Source organism: Ischnura elegans, chromosome 12 (assembly GCF_921293095.1).
Source record: "Ischnura elegans chromosome 12, ioIscEleg1.1, whole genome shotgun sequence".
Taxonomy (NCBI): Eukaryota; Metazoa; Arthropoda; class Insecta; order Odonata; family Coenagrionidae; genus Ischnura; species Ischnura elegans.
In genome coordinates this window covers 72,918,303-72,937,345 of record NC_060257.1, presented here as the reverse complement: position 1 = coordinate 72,937,345, position 19,043 = coordinate 72,918,303, and the positions used below count along the sequence as shown (strand labels likewise).

At 37.7% G+C, this 19,043-nt stretch overlaps 1 protein-coding gene across 8 annotated transcripts in view; it reads right to left on the bottom strand.

Annotated features, from left to right (window-relative positions):
• The window catches only part of LOC124168785 (voltage-dependent L-type calcium channel subunit beta-1), a 788,354-nt gene that overhangs the window by 37,820 nt on the left and 731,491 nt on the right, over positions 1–19,043 (bottom strand). For 7 of the 8 annotated variants that reach the window (XR_006866983.1, XR_006866984.1, XM_046547091.1 and 4 more), the window contains one exon: positions 3,313–3,429. Coding sequence is in view for 6 of the 8 variants with exons in the window: in XM_046547091.1 (XP_046403047.1) it covers positions 3,313–3,429 (117 nt within the window). In the remaining 2 variants the exon portion in view is untranslated. Of the gene's footprint in view, positions 1–3,312; positions 3,430–6,418; positions 6,535–19,043 lie in introns of all 8 variants that reach the window. The other variant, XM_046547093.1, reaches the window with a different exon arrangement.

Below are 19,043 nucleotides of genomic sequence, written 5' to 3'. Positions count from 1 at the left end.
AACCTGCACTGAAGCTGCTGAAAGCGGTTTGTGTAATACATCAAAACCTAGTGCGTGAACAGCAGTGAAATATACATGAATTGCATTGAGAAAACATTCCCCTGGACTGGGAATCGAGTCATGAACCTTTGGCTTTCTGGGACACTGTGCAGACCTCTACGCTATCCAGGTTCTTTGATTATCATGGCAATTTTACCGAGGCTCATGGTAATAATAATGATAACAATAATAATAAAATTTTTATCTGCCCATAGGACACAATACATCAAAGCACTATGTAATGAAAGTGTACAGGGCACGTCAAAAGAGAACATATTCACAAAGGAAATGTTACCAATTACTGTAAAGATATTATTTTACATAATAAAAACACTTCTCTAGTAGGTATTCTGAAACTGTCTATTTAAAAACGTAATAATAATAAGATGTCATTGTTTTTTTCAAGATGTACTAGATGTTAGGCATACTAGATATAGGGATGCTAACATCTAGTACCATAAGCCTTGGTAAAATTGCCATGGCAATCAAAGAACCTGGATAGCCTAGTGATTTGCACAGTGGCACGGAAATCCAAAGGTCCGTGGTTCGATTCCAGGTCCATGGGATTTTTTTCTCATGACAATTCATGGATATTTCACCGCCATTCACACTGTAGGCTTTGAAATATTACACATTCCAATTTCTTGATTAACTAAAATAATTAGCTTCCGCCATATCTTGCCACATGTCATACAAGATGTACGTGATAAATGATTTGTTGAAATCAATTACGGTATTCTCAGTGTCCCAGATTGCCCTTAACCCTCTTAGTACTGCGGGCAAATATATCTATCGGCTTCTGTTTCTCAGCCAAGAAGTGCCATGGGCCAAAATATCAGCTTTGAGGTAGTTAATTGTTCAGGTTACTAATAATGCAGCAACTAAACAGCTCAATAAAAATCAGGATTAAGTACACAGTAGAAATTAATATAACAAGAGTCAAATTAAAAAATCATGATGATAAACCAAAAAATGGAAAACAGAATTTTTTTCTCCAAGAAGTTGCATTTTATTCAAATACCTTTGACATTTCTTGCCAGTGCCACTCCAAGTAGGCATCAAGAAGGTTAACCTTCTTGGTGCCACCTACTTGCCGCCGACCTATATCGCCATTGTACCGACATTGGAACACTACCTGAGTTAACCCTTTTATGCCGAATGTAGGATGGAGCTGACGAAGATTTTCATACGCAGAAGATCTAACGTTGGGTATAGCTGGCGTGTATTTGTCATTGCAAATGACCGCACGTTGGCTATAGCTGACGTGGGGGAAGGGAGTTGACTGGTGGTGACAACAGTCGGTTCCATTCAGGCCCCGCTTGAGATCCAGCATAGTGCAACCTTAGGGCAACTCCTCAGCATTTAGCATGGCCTACTCACTCATTATGATCCTCCTCGCTGCAGGAATCGATTGTGAGGTGTTTATATTGTCACTGGTTTTTGCCGAGAAAAATTTATTGCACGCTCCAATTTTTTAAGATGAAATGAATTCTTCGCTTTGTTCTTTGGGAAAGCAATTTTTATATGAAATTTTAGCATTGCTAATTATGAACTTCTGGATTTAGAGTCTTGTAAGTACCATGTGTTTACTAACTTTCTTATTGTTATTAGAAATGCTAGAACCGGTGACGTAGCCAGAGGCGTCCGGGGGATCCGAGCTTCCCCCCTCTCCTCCCGAAATATAAAAACACGATTATTTTCTTTCATAAAAGAAATCAAAATATTGAAAATTCATGAATATACAGAATATTTTTTTAACAAATGAAGTTTTATAGGTAATGAAAAGGGTTAAAATTAGTTTAAAACCAATTACTTAGTACCCTGTTTTTCAAAAAATTTCCTAGTTTTTGATCGCGAATGAAATTCCTTGCTATGCAACTGGCTAGAACTCCATTTTTCCACAATACTTAACAAAATGCTGGTTATTCCTGTAGAAGAGTACATTATTGAAAATCAAGAGCAATATTTGATCTAAAAAACACCGGTAAGGCAATAGTCCAGTGACCACGGTAATGGCCCAAATTGGAGAGAATACCAGGGCAACTCCTCAAAAAAGGGCTCCATACTGAAAGATTTAAAATATCATGCTACCTGTAACCCGGGCTGGGTAGTATTTCAAAAAGAAGTATTTTAAAATGCATATTTAAAATACATTTGTAATTTGTATTTGGTATTTCAAATACAGATTTTTCCTATTTTTAAGTAAAAAAATGCATTTGTAAAATACTTTTGAATTAGCTCTGGTAACACTTCTCCAACATTATGATTAAGATATTCCTTCCTCTACTTTAGAATCGTTTTCTTCTTGTTTGCAACTATGTATAACGTGCCAAGGCAGGTTATATTTTTGTTAAATAGTTTTGAAGTAGCTCTGATAATACTTCTGCAACGTTATGCTTCAGAGATTACTTTGTTTTCGTTAGAATCGTTTTCTTCATGTTTGAAACTATCCTTAGCGCTCTAAGGTATGTTATATTTTTTAATCTCTTAGTTTCCATACAAATGTATTTTTTATTTTAAAAGGTATTTAAAATACTATTTTGTATTTTATTTTTCAAATACCCAAGTCAAAGGTATTTTTTATTTTGTATTTCAAATACTCCTCGACCTGTATTTTGCCCAGCCCTGCTCGTAGCAAGGAAAATGCTTTCCTCTCCTAGCATGGGCATACCCAGCGGGGGCAGGGGGATCGACAGACCCCCCTCTAGAAGCGAAAATAAATTTTGTTCAAAAGAAGAGATATGAAAAAAATTTCATTTTGAAGAAAAATGATACTAGTACATATAAGACATGGAACTAAAATGAAAACAATTATTTTTCAAGCAAATAATTATAAAAACTCAGTGGTGTAACCAGGAATATGCTTTGGGGGAGGATGAGTTGGCCTAGGGGGAGGGGGGGAATTTTTGAAAAATGGCATGCCATAATTTAGATTTTAGATCATTTTGGCACTAAAATTCAAATTTAATCAGATGCAGTTATAAAATTTCAAAACTAGGCAATATTTTTAAACAACTTTTTTATTTCTCTGATGCTTAGGGGGATCTATCCCCTCGTCTCCCCCATAGTTATGCCACTGTAAAAACTAATAAATTGCTGTCATAATTTCTTTAAAATTTTATTTTAATTACCCTTTTCTGTGCGAAGTAGTTACGACTTGAACGACCACAGCTAGTTTTGCCCCCCCATAGTTTTGATTCTGTGTACGCCCATGTCTCTTAGGTGCCGGCAAAAGAGGGTAAAGCTTTGCTCCTGGTTTGCACTCGTACGTACCCTGGCCTTCTCGATTTGAGCAAGGGCCTGCCTCTCCTTCTCCCGCCTAAGGGTCTCCTTCTCCTCGTCCAGCGACAAGTCGGAAGACGGCTGCGAGTAGTTTGAGTCGGCGGAGCCCTGTGGATAGAACGGAGAAAAATAAGATTAGAGACCTTAAAACATCCTGCTTGTAGGGCATAAATGGGTTTCAATTGTTGTTGGAAAATATCTACATAGGGACACAGGATACAGGACATAGGCACACTTAGATTAAGCTAGCGTGAGCTAATCAAGGGGCATCTACTTAATGTTGCTATTTGGGTATTGCTTTTGACTTACCTGAAAACAAGACATAAATAACCATTTGTAGTGCCGTGTGTTTAGGTTTCTCTAAAACTAAAATTGTGCCTTACACCACACGTAAATATGGTGTGATGGTTTCAATGTTTGGTTTTTGTTTTTATTTTTTACGTTAAATTCCCTAAAGAATGATATAATTTAGTCATGAGTTGTACACATTTAATTTCTCACATAATGTTCATAACTAGAGTGTATGTTCTTTGTTTGCTTACCTGTATAAACACAGAAGTGCATCATTAATATCTTGTGTGCCTTTAAATGGTGGTTGAGTTTTAATTATGGGGCATTCATGTAGTCCTTGTTCAGGAGGACTTGTATTACATGGAACCATCACATCGAGATAGTGAGTTGGAGAAACCTTCTTGCACTATTTGAAGTCATTAATTGCGGCTTATTTTTTTATCACTCGAGAGAGAATATTTTGCTGTTGAATGTAAAAATTGTTTTTTTAATCCATTTTTATTTCTTATAATTCTGTGTTAAACAACTTGATTGAAGGTGCTCTATCAGAAATGATATAAGACTTTTACCTAAAAGAAGTGCCGTCATAAATTTCTTGCAACCACTGCAGTTCAACTGCCATACATCACTGTCGGATAGATCTCATTCACGTATTTCCGTAAGATGATTTGGCTGAGGAGTTAATTGTTTCTCACCTTTAGTTTATACTACTCTTCTGATAAATAAAAATATAGGAACCTTGTGAAATTTTATGGCAAAATCTTCATGCTATTTCATGTCTTAATATGGAATCCCGTGGAAGCTCAGCATTCATACATTGGAATGTGGTTGAAAGAACTTAGGAAGGTTGGAAGAAAATTACTTTGCTTTTCTACAAAACACACACTTTATTGCCGACTAGTTTCGGTACACGGTACCATTTTCAAGACTAGTGATACGCATAAGATTTTGCCGGGATATATACTCTGTGGTCAAAAAATTGTAAAGAGGAAAGAACCCATTGCTAATGACCACCTTTTCCCTTTCCACTCCCCCCTCCTAGACATTCCACTATTACACCCCAAATTATCCCTGTGACGCCAACCCACGCTCCCCTCTGTAACTACCTCTGGTTTTCCCCTATCCCTTCCCACCTTCACCCTTCCCGTCACTTACCTCCCCCCTCCCCTTCCCCTCCAATCACCCGACCACAGAGTATATATCCCGGCAAAATTTTATGTGTATCACTAGTCTTGAAAATGGTACAGTGTACCGAAACTAGTCGGCAAAAAAGGGTGTGTTTTGTAGGAAAGCAAAGTAATTTTCTTCCAACCTTATGATGGAATTCTACAAAGTAAAGGCCTCAACAATTCAGTGCACTTAGTGTTGTCATAAATGGTCCATCATTTCTCGGAATTACCTGTTGTATAGAGTGCAGTTTCTAGCTTAATGCCTGTATTTTAAATAAGAGGAAGTAAAAAGGGACCATCCATAGCTATCATAGGTTTCATGCAAGCTCATCCGCAATACAGTGCATATGATCCATGTGGTAATATACTTGAGGTCTTCCTTTGGATGCTATATAGAGCTGGTCACTGGGTGAGGGGCCTTGAAGGGGCTTAGGAATTTTTATTTACAACTGGAGAATGCAACTTTTTGGATGCCTCATAATGAAGAATTTTTATCTATATTGAATTATGTAGATTTAAAATCAGCGTAACAATTTCAAAGCCAATGAAATCATGTTTTCCTGAATAAAAGTCATTAACTTGCCTAATCATTTCTCTTATGTGAGGATAAAAAATAATTTGAAAGTAGAAATAAAATTGTGTCCCTTAATGCATGTGTGTGAAATATTAATTTTTTTGTTAAAGAACATATGTATCCAACGCAATGGAATTTATCTCTGAACTGTCGAAATTAATAGAGGGGGATGAAAAACTTTTAGTGAAATAATAAGATGTTTAAACTTATTTAAATAAAAAGATCCATTTTTCTTATATTTCCTTTCTCATTTAAAACTCCGAGAAAATAGTATTAGCACAAAACAGTAAAAAAATGTGGCCTGTGAAGCTATTTAACAGAATTCTCCGTGCATTTTGAAAGTGATTTTGGTTACAGTGTTCAAGGATTGCTTTCATTAGTTAAACCACTGCATGTATGTCAGGTGTCAGATAAGTACATAACTATCCAGAACCTTCATTTTGTATGAAAGGAACAAGTACGGTAAAGGCTACATATTTAAGTAATCATATGTTATAAATTGCTATGTTCTCTGCATTAGTATCTTTTAGACAAAGAGGAAGATATTGAACTCCTTAATATGTTACAGTTGTGAAATTGGCCATTAAAGTTATATCACTGATAGCCTCTGTCTAATCTCATGCTGGAAACAGCTGATAAAAGGAATCAATTGATATAAAACTGAGATAACATTGTCACATTGGACCTTCACAATTTTTCTTTGCCTTAAATTTTTCTCACTGTGCCTTAAGGCATCTTTGTTTGCCTAATGAAGGGTACCAGATGCAGGGATCTCGATGCTTAAATCTCTTTTAAGTATCAATGATATCTGTTGATTGTATGATTTGTGCACTTTACAAATAGAGCAGTGCTCGACAGACGGGGTATAGCGGCTAGATACAAGATAGGGATAGACTGTAGGACACAAGAGACTGGTATGGGGAGCTAGCGAGCACTTTTATCTATGCTGACTGGAGTAGTGGGGCAGAGATAGATGAAGTAGCAAAATGCGAAAAGAGCGGGCAGGAGAAAGATAGAAGCGGTCTTTCGAGGTATGTTGGGCTCGCTCAGAGGAGCCTCTTACCGCGTGGCTGTGATGCTTAGTCATGGGTCACGGGCCACGCCACGGTTGAACGTCGTCAGAGTTGCCTTTAGGGAGAAGTTGCTGGTTTGCTCCGTTGTTCCTCACAACGGCTGCTCCTATTAGGGGGAAGGGAACCTAAGCTTTGCAGCCATATGGAACCTGTGGTCTAAATATATGACCGTAATCTTAGGTCTTGAGACAATCTTGCCTCACTACAACTGATGATTGCTTTATTTCGTGGTTTAGTGGCATAGTGGGAGAAATCTGTTTTTATTGTAGCGATGATTTTTTTACCACTTGGTTATTCTCTTTCAAGTGTTAATAGATTTTGGTCAATCAATGATAAGAATTTATTCCTTATGTTTCACACCTTTGTGAATTTTCAGGACTAAACAATACAGCTATAAAATACACATGTAGCAACAAGACCTTGCTATTAAAAATCTATGAAAATCTAATACACTCACGTTACCTCCTTAACAATGTATAATCAATGAATAAAAAAACAAATGAAACACATCAAAAATTAAATTTTGCGACAAAAATAAACCTTTTATCTACTGAGGACATTTGCTGACATATTTGGAGAGCAATTATTGAGTAATAATCCAGAAAAATAGTTATGAGCATAATAATATGGTTGCTATAGGCTAAAAATTTCTAGATGTGACTAGAAATTATATTTTTTTAATTTTATTTATTCTCTTTTCTCACTTCTTGATTCATTGATTCACACCAATTGAAGACTTGTAATTCATGAGGGTGTAAGTGACATATCGTTTTTTTAAGTTACCATATGAAGTAGGATTAGCCCAATCCCGTCAACAATCAAAAGGGCTAATAAGGAGATTCACAAATGCTTGTTCCTAGAGTCCTCACAGGATGTTATAGGGGCCAGTTCCAGTGCTAAGCTCTTGATGATAAACAGATGAAGATTCTAAGTAAAGAAAAAGGTAAAATGATACTTGCACCTTTATGAATGACAAGTCTTTAATTATGTAATCACCACTTAGTGATGTAAAGGAACAATATTGTGGCAAATAGACAAATATTTAAAGTTTTTCCGAAGATGTTTGAAACACTTCCACCTCTTCACAGAATTTACCTTAAAAAAATAGTATATAAACAGCAAACATTCTTTAATAACTTTTAAGCAATATTCTCAAACATCTATGTCTTTAGAAATAAAATCAAAATTATCCCCATGAAAATTACCACTGCAAAAAGCACATGGCATTTTCAAACACCTTATTACAGGCACAAAGGCTGGGAGGGTGGGGGGTTGGAAGCTACAGCCATACCCCATTCCCCCGAAATTTGTTCCGTAGTGGCGACTACCCACGATTAGAGGCCCGCTACAGGGCTTAGCCTATTAATTTAGTTAGGTGATTTTTGGCGATTTTTAGACTTACCCTCCCCCCTTGGTGAGATATCGTGAGATTTGGCCCGACCCCCTCCCTATAATTTCACGTGATATTGTTAAAAATTCGTATTTTCAGGGTAATTATATTTACTTTTTGCTTCGTTGCGTTGAGTTAATAAAAAAAAATATTTTTACAGTTAGAATTTAGTCATGTTTTAATGGAGAAACACGTTTTGCTCAATTGAACCCAGTTTTGTTTTGGCATTTTTACATTGTTTCTTTGCTGAAAAAAATTACGCGATACTTGCCGGGACCACCCTTCAAATCTTCGTGAGATTGGGTGGGAATCGGCTTGACCTCTCTACCCCCCTAAACGCTTCACGTGATTAGTGGATGACACCTTTCGCATTCGGCCGAAATCGTTCGGTTGCTAGTTGCGGTTAGTGATTTCCTACTACACGTTTTTGACGGAAAAATGGGGTTAATGCCCGCACTCGGGTGTTGCAATTGGAAACCTGCGGCCGAGTACGGCTTCGCTCGACGATTCGTCGAGTACAGTCGTACTCGCCCGATAAATTTTGCCCCACTTTTCGCCTCTCGGAACACTCCTACTACTGTTCTGTACCAGAAGTGAGACTCGAGTTTGAACGCTTGTAAAAACCATACTCTTTAAGCAGTGACGTAGCCACGGGGGGGGGGGGGGGGGTATACCGTGTTACAATCAGGGTTGGCAAGTGAAACGAAAGGATAATGTTTCGTCTCGACCCTGAGGGAAACGAGAATAAAAGGCCTAGGTTTGGTTACGTTCCCGCACGAAATTAAAATCACCAAAGAGTTAAGATACGACCTGGGACGAAACTTTACTTCCGAGAACGAAACTAATTTATCGTTTCTCCGCTGCTCATAGTTAAGTTTCGATCCCAGAAGGTGAATGGAGGGGGATAAGAGGGAATAGTTTCGACCCATTATGTTTGACATATGCGTAGAGAGGTTAAAAAAATTTAGCATCAAATTCGAATGGCCAGTTTTTGTTCACCGTTCTCCTATTAGCGGTAAAAATATAAGTGCCCCATGCATCTAATGGCGGTAGGCCGAACCTCTACTTCATTAAACTACAATTCGTACTAGGTGTGTGGATCGAAACTAAACCGCTTGAAAGTGAAGCACGTGGTTCATCCGGTGTGAAACAGTACCTGTGTTACGTTTCGTCCCAGAGTTTTTTTTTTAAGTTTCGACCCGTAGTAGTTTTCACTCCGATTTCGTTTCGACCTTGAGTTAAGCTCCCCGGGTTAGATCCACTTCGCTTCAACATTCCGGTCCCTGGAGCGAAACTACTCAGAGAAAAATTTCGGCTGTGTAAGACTTTTGGAACTGTCATCTGTCTGCTTTATAACCACTGATTTTTATGCGCTTTCTAACTGCTTTGGAATTGAAACACGGTACACAGCAGCACATGACTTCATAGCATCCTACCATGACATCAACTCATTAGTACACCTTTCTAACTCATATGTAACATTTTCCTATTCAGCCAATTTTCCAATTCCTTTAGTTATTAAAGTTGTTGATGCTCCTATTTTTCATATTATTAATAGTGATACATTTTAAAAATCTCTTTTAGTCAACAAAAATCAATTTTTGGAGTGGAAAAATAATTATGCGCTGGAAACAGAAATCACATTGAATTTTCAAATACCAAGCTGTTGGATACCGTGCGTAAGAAGAAACAGGAGATAGCTTTGGATGGTGGAGGAGGTTGGAATAAAGTCCTCGACTGCCAAACCGAAGGTCAAGGGTTCGCTTCCCGCCTGGATAGGTTGCCCCTATCCTGGGCATGGGACTTTCCAATCGTCCTACAATGTTGTTCGTTAGATTCCCCTGCTATGAAGGTCTTAAATTCGCTGTTTTCGGAGTGGTGAAGATTAATAAAAAAATATCAACGTGTTTGAGGGAGAGGTATTTCCCTGCGGACGAAGAGAGGAAGAGAGATTTATTCTCATTCCTCCATCGCTCTCTTTTAATATTTTCCTTATTTATATCTCGTCTTTTTCATCATTGCTACCCCCTCTCTCCCTGCAGAAATGCTTTATTCTTAAGTCCCCAGCCTGGCGACGTGTGTGCCCCCATTGCTCCCTCGAGAGCCTCAACAACTTTCCTTTGTTTCCGCAACCCCCTTCTCCACCCACAGCGGCTCCCACCCCGCTCCTCGGAAGCGCAGGCGCTCGTGGAAGCAGAGGTGAGGGTGGAATCGCTTCAGGAGGGGAAGAAATGTCGAAGGATGGGAGGAGAAGATAGGTTGCTCGATGAGGGATTCTCAGGGTAACTATTAACGGGAGTAGGTATAACTTTCAGTGAGGTTTTGCTCTTTCGGAGGTTTTTTCAGTTGTCGATCCTTCCATATCCGTGCAATTATTAGCAGTCAGGCTGGAATATAATAATTTAAATAACAATATAACACCAACCGAAATTTGGCGTTTACATCTACAATAAGTAAATAAGGCCAAAATTAACATATCGATGGCTAAGTTCTAACAACACGTATCTGAAATTCGGCCGGTTTTCTTAAATTCCGAATTCGGCGGGTATCTTAAACAAAGTGCAATAACATAAAAAAGATAAAATACAAGCTAAGAACAACTCTTTATTTGCAAATGAATGCTTCTTTTTCAGTTTTATGAACTTCTGGTTTTAAATTTCAGTGTGAAAGTAAAATAAATTAATCGTTTTTTTGCTCTCCTGAAAAGTTGCTATTTTTCACATTCGTGTTGTTAGAACTTAGCCATCGATATGCAATACCATCGTGGATTTGATCCTTTCATATAAAAGAAGGGGTTTGTTTGTCTGTCCGCCATGCGTTTACACACGGCAGCGCGGATTGCGACTAAAATTAACACATAGGTGCGTCTCATTCTTTCGGACCCCGTAGTACTACTTGCAGTTGCGTCCGACGAGTCATTTGCTTGGTTTACTCATTACCGTTTATTATGTCACGTCATACAACTTCTGCGGTTGGACATCCTGACGAATAGTCATACATTTTGATACGCTTATAGAAGGAAACATAAAAATCCTATACGATCATGAAATCCAAGTCCCAAGTTTCTCACTTCTCCAGGTACTAACCTTTATGAGCAACACCGGGTGGCCTGCTAGTCAACAATGCGTGCATAAGGCCGAAACTAATGCTAAAGACAATACCGTTGTGGATTGGATTAACTAATAAATCCTACTGCGGAGAAATAAATATCACGGAGAGAAAGTGCTTGAGATCAATCCTGAAAATAAAATGGTGGCATGACGACAATAATAACGAGGCCTTATATAAAAAGGCTGGAATCTTAAAGATCGCAGGCATTATACGGGAACAGTCGACAAAATATTTCGAAAGCTTGAAAATGAATGAGGAATTAATCATAAAGGACTTATCTATCCCGAAAACTAACAGTTGGGATGTATATAAAGAAGGACGGAGTGGTGTCCAAAAATTTAGGCAAGACATTAGGCATTGTGAAACATCGATAAACGAATGTAAAAGCTACTTGCACATCTTGCCATCAATCATTGGAGGACGTCAGCAGGATAGCTGGCGAAACTGTTTTGAATCTTTGTCAATATACGCGGACTGAGCCCAAAAATGTTAAATAGGGTGGTTTTATATTATTTTTAATTGCCTAAATCGAAAGATCATTACTCCTGGAGTATATATTTCACGGTTTTAGATTTTTAAATGACGATATCTATATTTCGCGATCAAATGCAATGTGAAAATTTTCAAGCGCGCGAAAATGCGACGGCTAAGTATGAGTGCTGGGAAAAACCCGTGTGACGTCTGGCTGCAGCTGTCTGAAGCCACCTGGGTGCGAGCCTATGAGCGCCGCTGCGATGCAGGCTGCTAGCAGGTAGCAGAATACCCTGCTAGCAGATAGCGATTGGAGTAAATAAGGATTATTAATACCCTATCAAACGAAGGAAACTTTCCGACCATAGGCAATTTAAATAGGTGATAGTTAAGAGAGATTTCCCTTAGCTCTGCGCCTCATGCATGTATTGATAATCTCTGACTATGTAAAACTCCTGACTACTCGTATAGAATTTAGGTCCCTGTGGCGTCACTTGGAGTGGCATCGCATGGGCGCCAATCTGGCCTTTTTCAAATGAGGTTAAAATTGACCATTACCATTCGTTTAAACTGGGATTTCTAAAACCAAATAATTTGTATATTATGAATACACTAATAGTGGGTAACGAATCGCAATCAATGCCTTTCGTTTTCTTTGATGAAGGAAACTACCCTATTCATCCTTTCAATGGGGTGGTTCAGAAGGGTGGAGCGAGAAACACTAAATTGTCACAATCGAACGAAATTAGCGCGGAGAATTTGCTACTTGCTACCCTGATTATGTATAATATAATTTTTTGAAATCGCACCAATTCTACTGACGCATCTCGAGCGAAATTTCTAAAGATCAAAAAAATATCACTTTTTTCGGTTTTTTTTAAACTGAGTTGCATTTAAGTTTTCCTGGATATTTCACTATTACTACTACTACTACTTTTAAAAAAGTATATTAAAAATATATATGCATTTAAAAAGAAATGAAATTGTTTTATTATTATTATTTATTTATTATTATTTTAGGTATTATTTTTTATAAAAGTATATCTTTTTATTTTTACTTTATATAAAGTAGTGGTATATGTAATAGCGAAATATCCTAGAAAACTTATAATGGAATACTACAGAGTTAATAATGAGTTGCATTGATTTTGTTTAGAGGAAATAAATAATTCCCTCTCTCTCCTCTTTATATTGAGGGAGGTGACGAAAAATCGTAAAAAAATGACTTTTTCCAATATTTTCTTTCAACGATTTACTCTTATTGTGTTCCGTTTAAGATCGGAATATAGCCCTTTTATAAAGGTCCTGTGTCTTAAAAGCATATGTATAAGTAATTCCAAGGAAGCATCAATTCATCAGATGCTATATTATATGGATCATGTTTCTCTGTGAAAGCGAGGCTTGGACGTTGACAGCAGCAGAGAAGTCAAGAGTGGAAGCATTCGAAATGTGGTGCTGCCGAAGAATGATGAAGATAAAACGGATTGACCGCGTAAGTAATGAGGAAGTGCTAGTAAGAGTGGGAGATAAGTCTTCTAAAAACCGTAAGCAGAACTATATTGTCCCGTTTTCTGCAATAACCGAGCAATATGAGTAATTTATCTCACAGATAGAAAATTGTAGATAACCATCCTAGTCATTTCCAATTATTGCAGAAGAGGGGGCAATATAGTTGTCCATATTTTGAGGCATGATGGTCTGATGTAAACAATTGAGTCTTTTGGAAGCCAAGGGGTAAAAGTGATTTCTTTTTTCTATACATAGGTACAGAAATTAGTTTTAGAAAACAAACAAGATGAATTAGATAATTGATAAAGTGCATTTGATTTCCCCCTCGATGTCAGCACAAAACAGACCTCGTATTCCTTGGCAACCAATTTTTGTGTATGCCTTATAACAATTAACTTTACCTAACTCTGTTGAGAATAAAAAATAGTTGTAGAAGGACAGGTGGAAGGGAAGAAGGGTAAGAGATGAGTCATATAGGGCTGGTTTATATATAGACTCTCGGTATAAATTTTAGGTTGACACTTGACCGTACCTTCCTTTGAATTGACACTTATGTAATACACTGGTCATATTTGTACTATGGTAAACCGAACTGGAATTCTTTAATTATCTACAAAACACTGGAATCGCATAAAATTGACGTTTTGTTGGCATAAAGAGGCCAATATCAGGAAAATGAATTAATAAAATATATTTGTGGCATTTTGGCACAATGGTAGTTTGTATGGTGAAAATTAAAAAATGTATGTAATGTAGCCGCGGGCTATTACAATTTTCTCAACCACTTGGTATGTATTGGCCCATTCCAATGAAGAAGGTCAAGGAGGAACGTATGGCATGGCAGTATTGTAACCTTTGTTTCTTTAACACCCCTGCAAGATACTCTTGCCTTTGGCCTGGAGGATGTCATGACCTTAGCTCGCCTTGGTCACTACTGCTTTGTTCTTCGTCTCACTTCTCAAGAAAGCCTCCGGCAGCGCACATATTTTTCCCCATTCGTTTCTAATCCCTGAAATTACTTTGAGGGTTAAATGTCCTCTCTTTATTGCTGTATAAAAGGAAAAAAACATTTCTGTACGTTCTCCACCTCCCTTGTGCTCCAGAATTTCTAGTTTTAAGGTTGGGTTCATTCTTCGTTGCGCTCCAGGGTTCTCTATATCTAAGATTTTTATGTTTAATAATCGCTAAGTTCAGTGTTTTAATATTTTAACGAATGCTTAGATTTTATACGAGAAATTTTTATGGGAATTTCACAGAGTTTTGTTCGATTAACATGCAAATTAATTTGGGTGTATGACCTCTGTATTATGACTTATGAACTTCAACAAAGGGGCTGATATAAGAACAGTTTTAAATTTGAGGAAATACCTTATGAGAATAGAATTTTTACCTAGCCTCATATTGAAAAATATATATACGTATATTTTTATATTGAAATAGATGTTTGCAATTTTCCACGATGATACAAATATGTTGTGAATCCTATCTTTGTAATCCCTCACTTACGCAGGAAAAGTTACATCTGGAGCTTTCGAATCTATTGGCTTTTTTCTCAACGTCTAGAAAATCTGATTTATTATTATGTGCTGCGCGCATCATTTCTTGCGATATTTTGATTCCCACATATAGTATATGTATTAGTACTCAAAGTTTAACATTGTAAGTCTTCCAAAAATTATTTGCAAATATTTATATATGTGAATTTGGAAAAATACAATTCCATCGTACTAGAATCTTCGGATTTTGTGATATTTTGTAAATTACTAGATTTATTTTATACTCTCCAACTGCTTCGTGCATTTATTCCCGAGATAAAAAAAGCTCGTGGACATGCGCTGAAATCTACTGTCATTGTCAGCCTATGCTGGCCCTCATGCGACAACAATCGGTAGCTATGGAAACATCCCTTCTCCTTGAAACCCTTTACGGTTCCCTTTCTGCGAGCACAATATGGAAGTTCGCTGAAATGAAGTTAGGGTTTTAATTACGCCGATGCGAACGACACGCGCTGGAGTGACGCGACCTTCCTCCTTCGCATGGAAAATTCATCTTCTCTCTTACGTGAGATGGCGTGCCTGTCCTTCCTCCTGTCATCGGCACGACGCGACGCACTGTGCGTATTGCTCGGGTAAAGTGCTGTGAGAATGCTTGTTCCATGATTCGATTAGTGGAGAACATCGTAGATGTAGGCTCACTCAGGTTTTTACGGCAAATGCTCGTGATGGGTGGTTCCTCATATTATTTTTCCGCGAAGAAAATCTTTAATGCCATCGGGATTTTCCAAGTAGTGTTGGCATTACTGATGCAATTTTCGTCAAAATCGTTTGATGTCTCCTTTGTACATTTTTGATTCAAAGTTCGGGAATATCCTCTCTGATCACCAAATATATAATGTATTATTTATTTTTTCTGGTATTTATTTGTATAATACAGTGAGTCCTCGTTTAACGTTGTTGATTCGTTCCTGAAAAAGTCGACGTTAAGCGAAACAACGTTAAACGATGCAGTGTTTCCCATAAGAAACAATGTAAAAAATTTAAATTGGTTCCTAGCCATGTTCCTAACAATCCATTTCTTCGTGAAGAATCCAGAATTTCCCGGGCGAGAATCCAAGGAGGCCAATTATCGGAGCCGTAACTTTAAGCAGACTTTGTGACCAATCGGGAGACACCTGAATCAGGCCAAAACGAAAAAAATCTGAATCTGACACTCGGAAGCACGAGGATGAAGGGCGAGTCAATTTTCGTGATGATATGAATTCTTTAACCCGGCGGAAATCGCGAGAAACATTCATTACTGATTATTCACTTCAGCATGATAACGATTCATTCGAAACGAAACGAATTTTCATAACGAAAAGGTTGGGAAGAAGGCATTATTAAATGAAATATAAAAACTAAAAAGAAAGTATTTTAATGGCGAAACATCGATATTTTCAGTAACAGAAGAAATTTTAATTGTAAAAACTCGACCTGCAAACCTAAAACTCGACCGATCTCTCCAGCAGTTGCACCTTCTTCAATTCTTTTAATAATACCAAGTTTTTTTTTCTAATATCGCCGTTTTTTCTTCACGTCTGAAGAACCGCCAGGATAGCCACTCTTCTTCGTGGACATTTTTTTCGGTTGGCATCAGAAAAATAAACGGATAATGGGTAAATGAGGTGATAATTATTCGCTCAGACGCATATTTAACATACGCTACCCACGCCAACCTTTTCTGTCGAGCGAAAATTACCAATCGCATTAATATAGTAATATTTACTATACATCAGATGCGCTTGCGTCCTATTCGCCATTCATTTTTTTTTCGCCGCGCATAATTTGAACAACGTTATCGCGAAGCAATAACGACGTTAAATGATCAAGGGTTTCAATTTTTGGACAACGTTATCGTGAAACAACGTTAAACGGGACGACGTTAAACGAGGACACACTGTACATAGTTCCACAATTAGGTTATCGCCCATTGGAGGTTGAAAATTATTGAATGAAAAAACTACCGAGCTCAGAGCAAAATGGAGGGACAGAAAATACTCCTATAGGATACAAAAATACACCAATACGAATAATATGAAATTTGAACCAGATAACCCATTTTCTAACACTCCTTAATGCACCATAATGACATCAACCAAGAATTGAGGAACTAAGTGTTAATAAAATCGTTTCTGGCTTGATTTGGTGGAAGTTCGATATCTCCATGATGAAATAGCACAAATGGTAATATTTGCACGCTTTTTAATTCCAAAACTCAACAACCGACCCAGGTTTCAACACATTGTATCATTTTCAAGGGAAACTCTTGAAAAAAGTGTGGAAATATGACCATTTGTGTTCTTTCATCATGAACTGTTAGTTAGGATTCTTGGAAATCGTCATATTTGAAATATATTCCATATTCATATTGAAATACGTGAAAATATTCATCAAAGGACGAGTGGATGGAAAAAATGGCAAAAGAAAGGCCCCGAATGAGTTACGATTTATAAAGGTTCGTTATCCTCCTCAGACCTGAAAGTGTATTTTTCGCAGAAAATTCGCGTGTATGTACCTCATTTTTCTACAGAACTGAAACTGAAACATATTATTCGTTAAAAAATTGCAATTTTAGGGATAGTAATCCCTTTTATCACCCATGATACGTAAAAAAATACGACAACTACAAGAAAAGGGTTTTATGTAAAAATAAAAAGAAATGCATAGGAACATGGAGAGTATGGATGTTATATAATGTCCTGTTAAATATAAGGTTGAAATAATATCAATAAATAGTTGTAAAATAGAGTCATTAAATGGTTATCTTTTTTCTTAATGCTTCTCACGGTAGAATGACACCAAAACTGGTATCTTTCGTCATCAACAACGCCCGAGATTCAAGGGAGAGATGGAAAACAGCTGAGTATGTTCAAGCGCAGAATGTATATTTATACGATACAAGCAGCGCTTAGCACTTGGTGACAATCTTAGATCAGGAAATGAAAAAAACAGGTGCATCATATAAGATACACTGGTACTCAGTGGCGCAGCGAGGGGGGGGGTTGGGGGATAAACCCCCCCCCCCAGAGCTCAGAGATATTTTTAAGTTGAATCCATATTTTACTTATTTGGATCAGTATTACTTATAGAATAGTGTTAGGATTTATCAAGTAACCCTCAGAAAGCCGTAAAACTTACTATTTTGAACCATTATTCTTCAAATTTTTCTGGAGGAGGTTCCCAGCAACTCCTGCTTACCCTGGTGGGTATGCAATACCCCACACCCGTAAGTATTAGTTGCCCCTAAAACCCCCCCCCCCCCCTTACCCTTAATTCCTAGCTGCGCCCCTGCTGGTATTGAAGAGGTTAAGGGAAGAAACGTGAATGTGAAAAGGCTAGCTGATTGAAGAATGGAGTGGATGAGCTGCGTCAAACGAATCTTTAGTTTGCTGAATTATGGTGACGATGGGTGCTACCATAATTTCAAGTTTAGGAATGTTAATCACAAAGAGCATCGGAGTTAATGTTTGCATAGTAAAGTTTGCCCGTAAACATCCATTTTGCTGACATTAATTTTGTGACTACGAGAAAAGCCAAGATCGTGATTCTTCGATCACTGAAAGATATTAGGAAAATTACGTTAATTCATGGTGAAAAATGACGAAAAAAATTACTACATGCTGAAAGAATATCCATTTCAATAATCTATATTAGCATGCCAGTCACGTATTTAATACATTAATGATTTTGTACCAAACATTGTTAAAATAAGTAAGAATTTTTTCCCCGAATTTGTCCGTAGAAACAATTGATCAATAGTTTCTTTTCGGTTGAGTGGTCTTATTTTTGGGTAAAAAGAGACATGAGTGACTTATTTTGTTGCGGGGAAAAACAAAGTCCCATACCTATCCGTTCGGCAAAATATTCCTCTTAAATTATCGTTTCTGTCACTCCTAAAAGCATATAGTGGGGTTCTAATATAACGATATCCGTATCGCTCTGAACTATATCTAATCTCTAATGCTCAAGAAATCTAAGCCTAGCGCGCAAGTTCCTCGCGGCTCCCAGCCAAATTCGTTTAACGTATATGTAACCCTTTCTGCTCAGCCGTAGCAGTTTTTGACGAGTCGCGAAGCTTTCCTTTATATTCTATTAAGTTTAAGGATTAAGTGTATCATGCCAAATCCCACATGCTCGCTGAACATTCAAGGCGTGGCCGGACGAGTGCGAAATAGTACCTCTTTTACTTTTTTCATTCGAAACTCTTCCCACAACACGCTCGACGAACCCTAGCTTCAAATATATGAGAAAAGTATTTTGGTTTTCAATCGCTCTGCCTTCAACCTCTCCCCTTAATCATTTTTTTTCGAATAGTGCTCTCACGACGAAACATCCTTAACATTTCCGCCCACCGTAGTCATATGGCTACACCCTACCATTCTGAGCATTTGAGGCCCGTGGAGATAATCACCACTACTTTTTGCTGTCCAATTGTCACAATAATGTTGTTGAAGCTTGTAATAACTTGATACACTTATTAGTTTATTGTTGAAGCCAGTCGAAATAAGCCCACTCACGGAAAGAGACGGGTGCAAAATTGGGGATCGGGTTGGTGTGGTGGCTAGAGTGTTGGCTTCCCACCCCATAATATCGGGT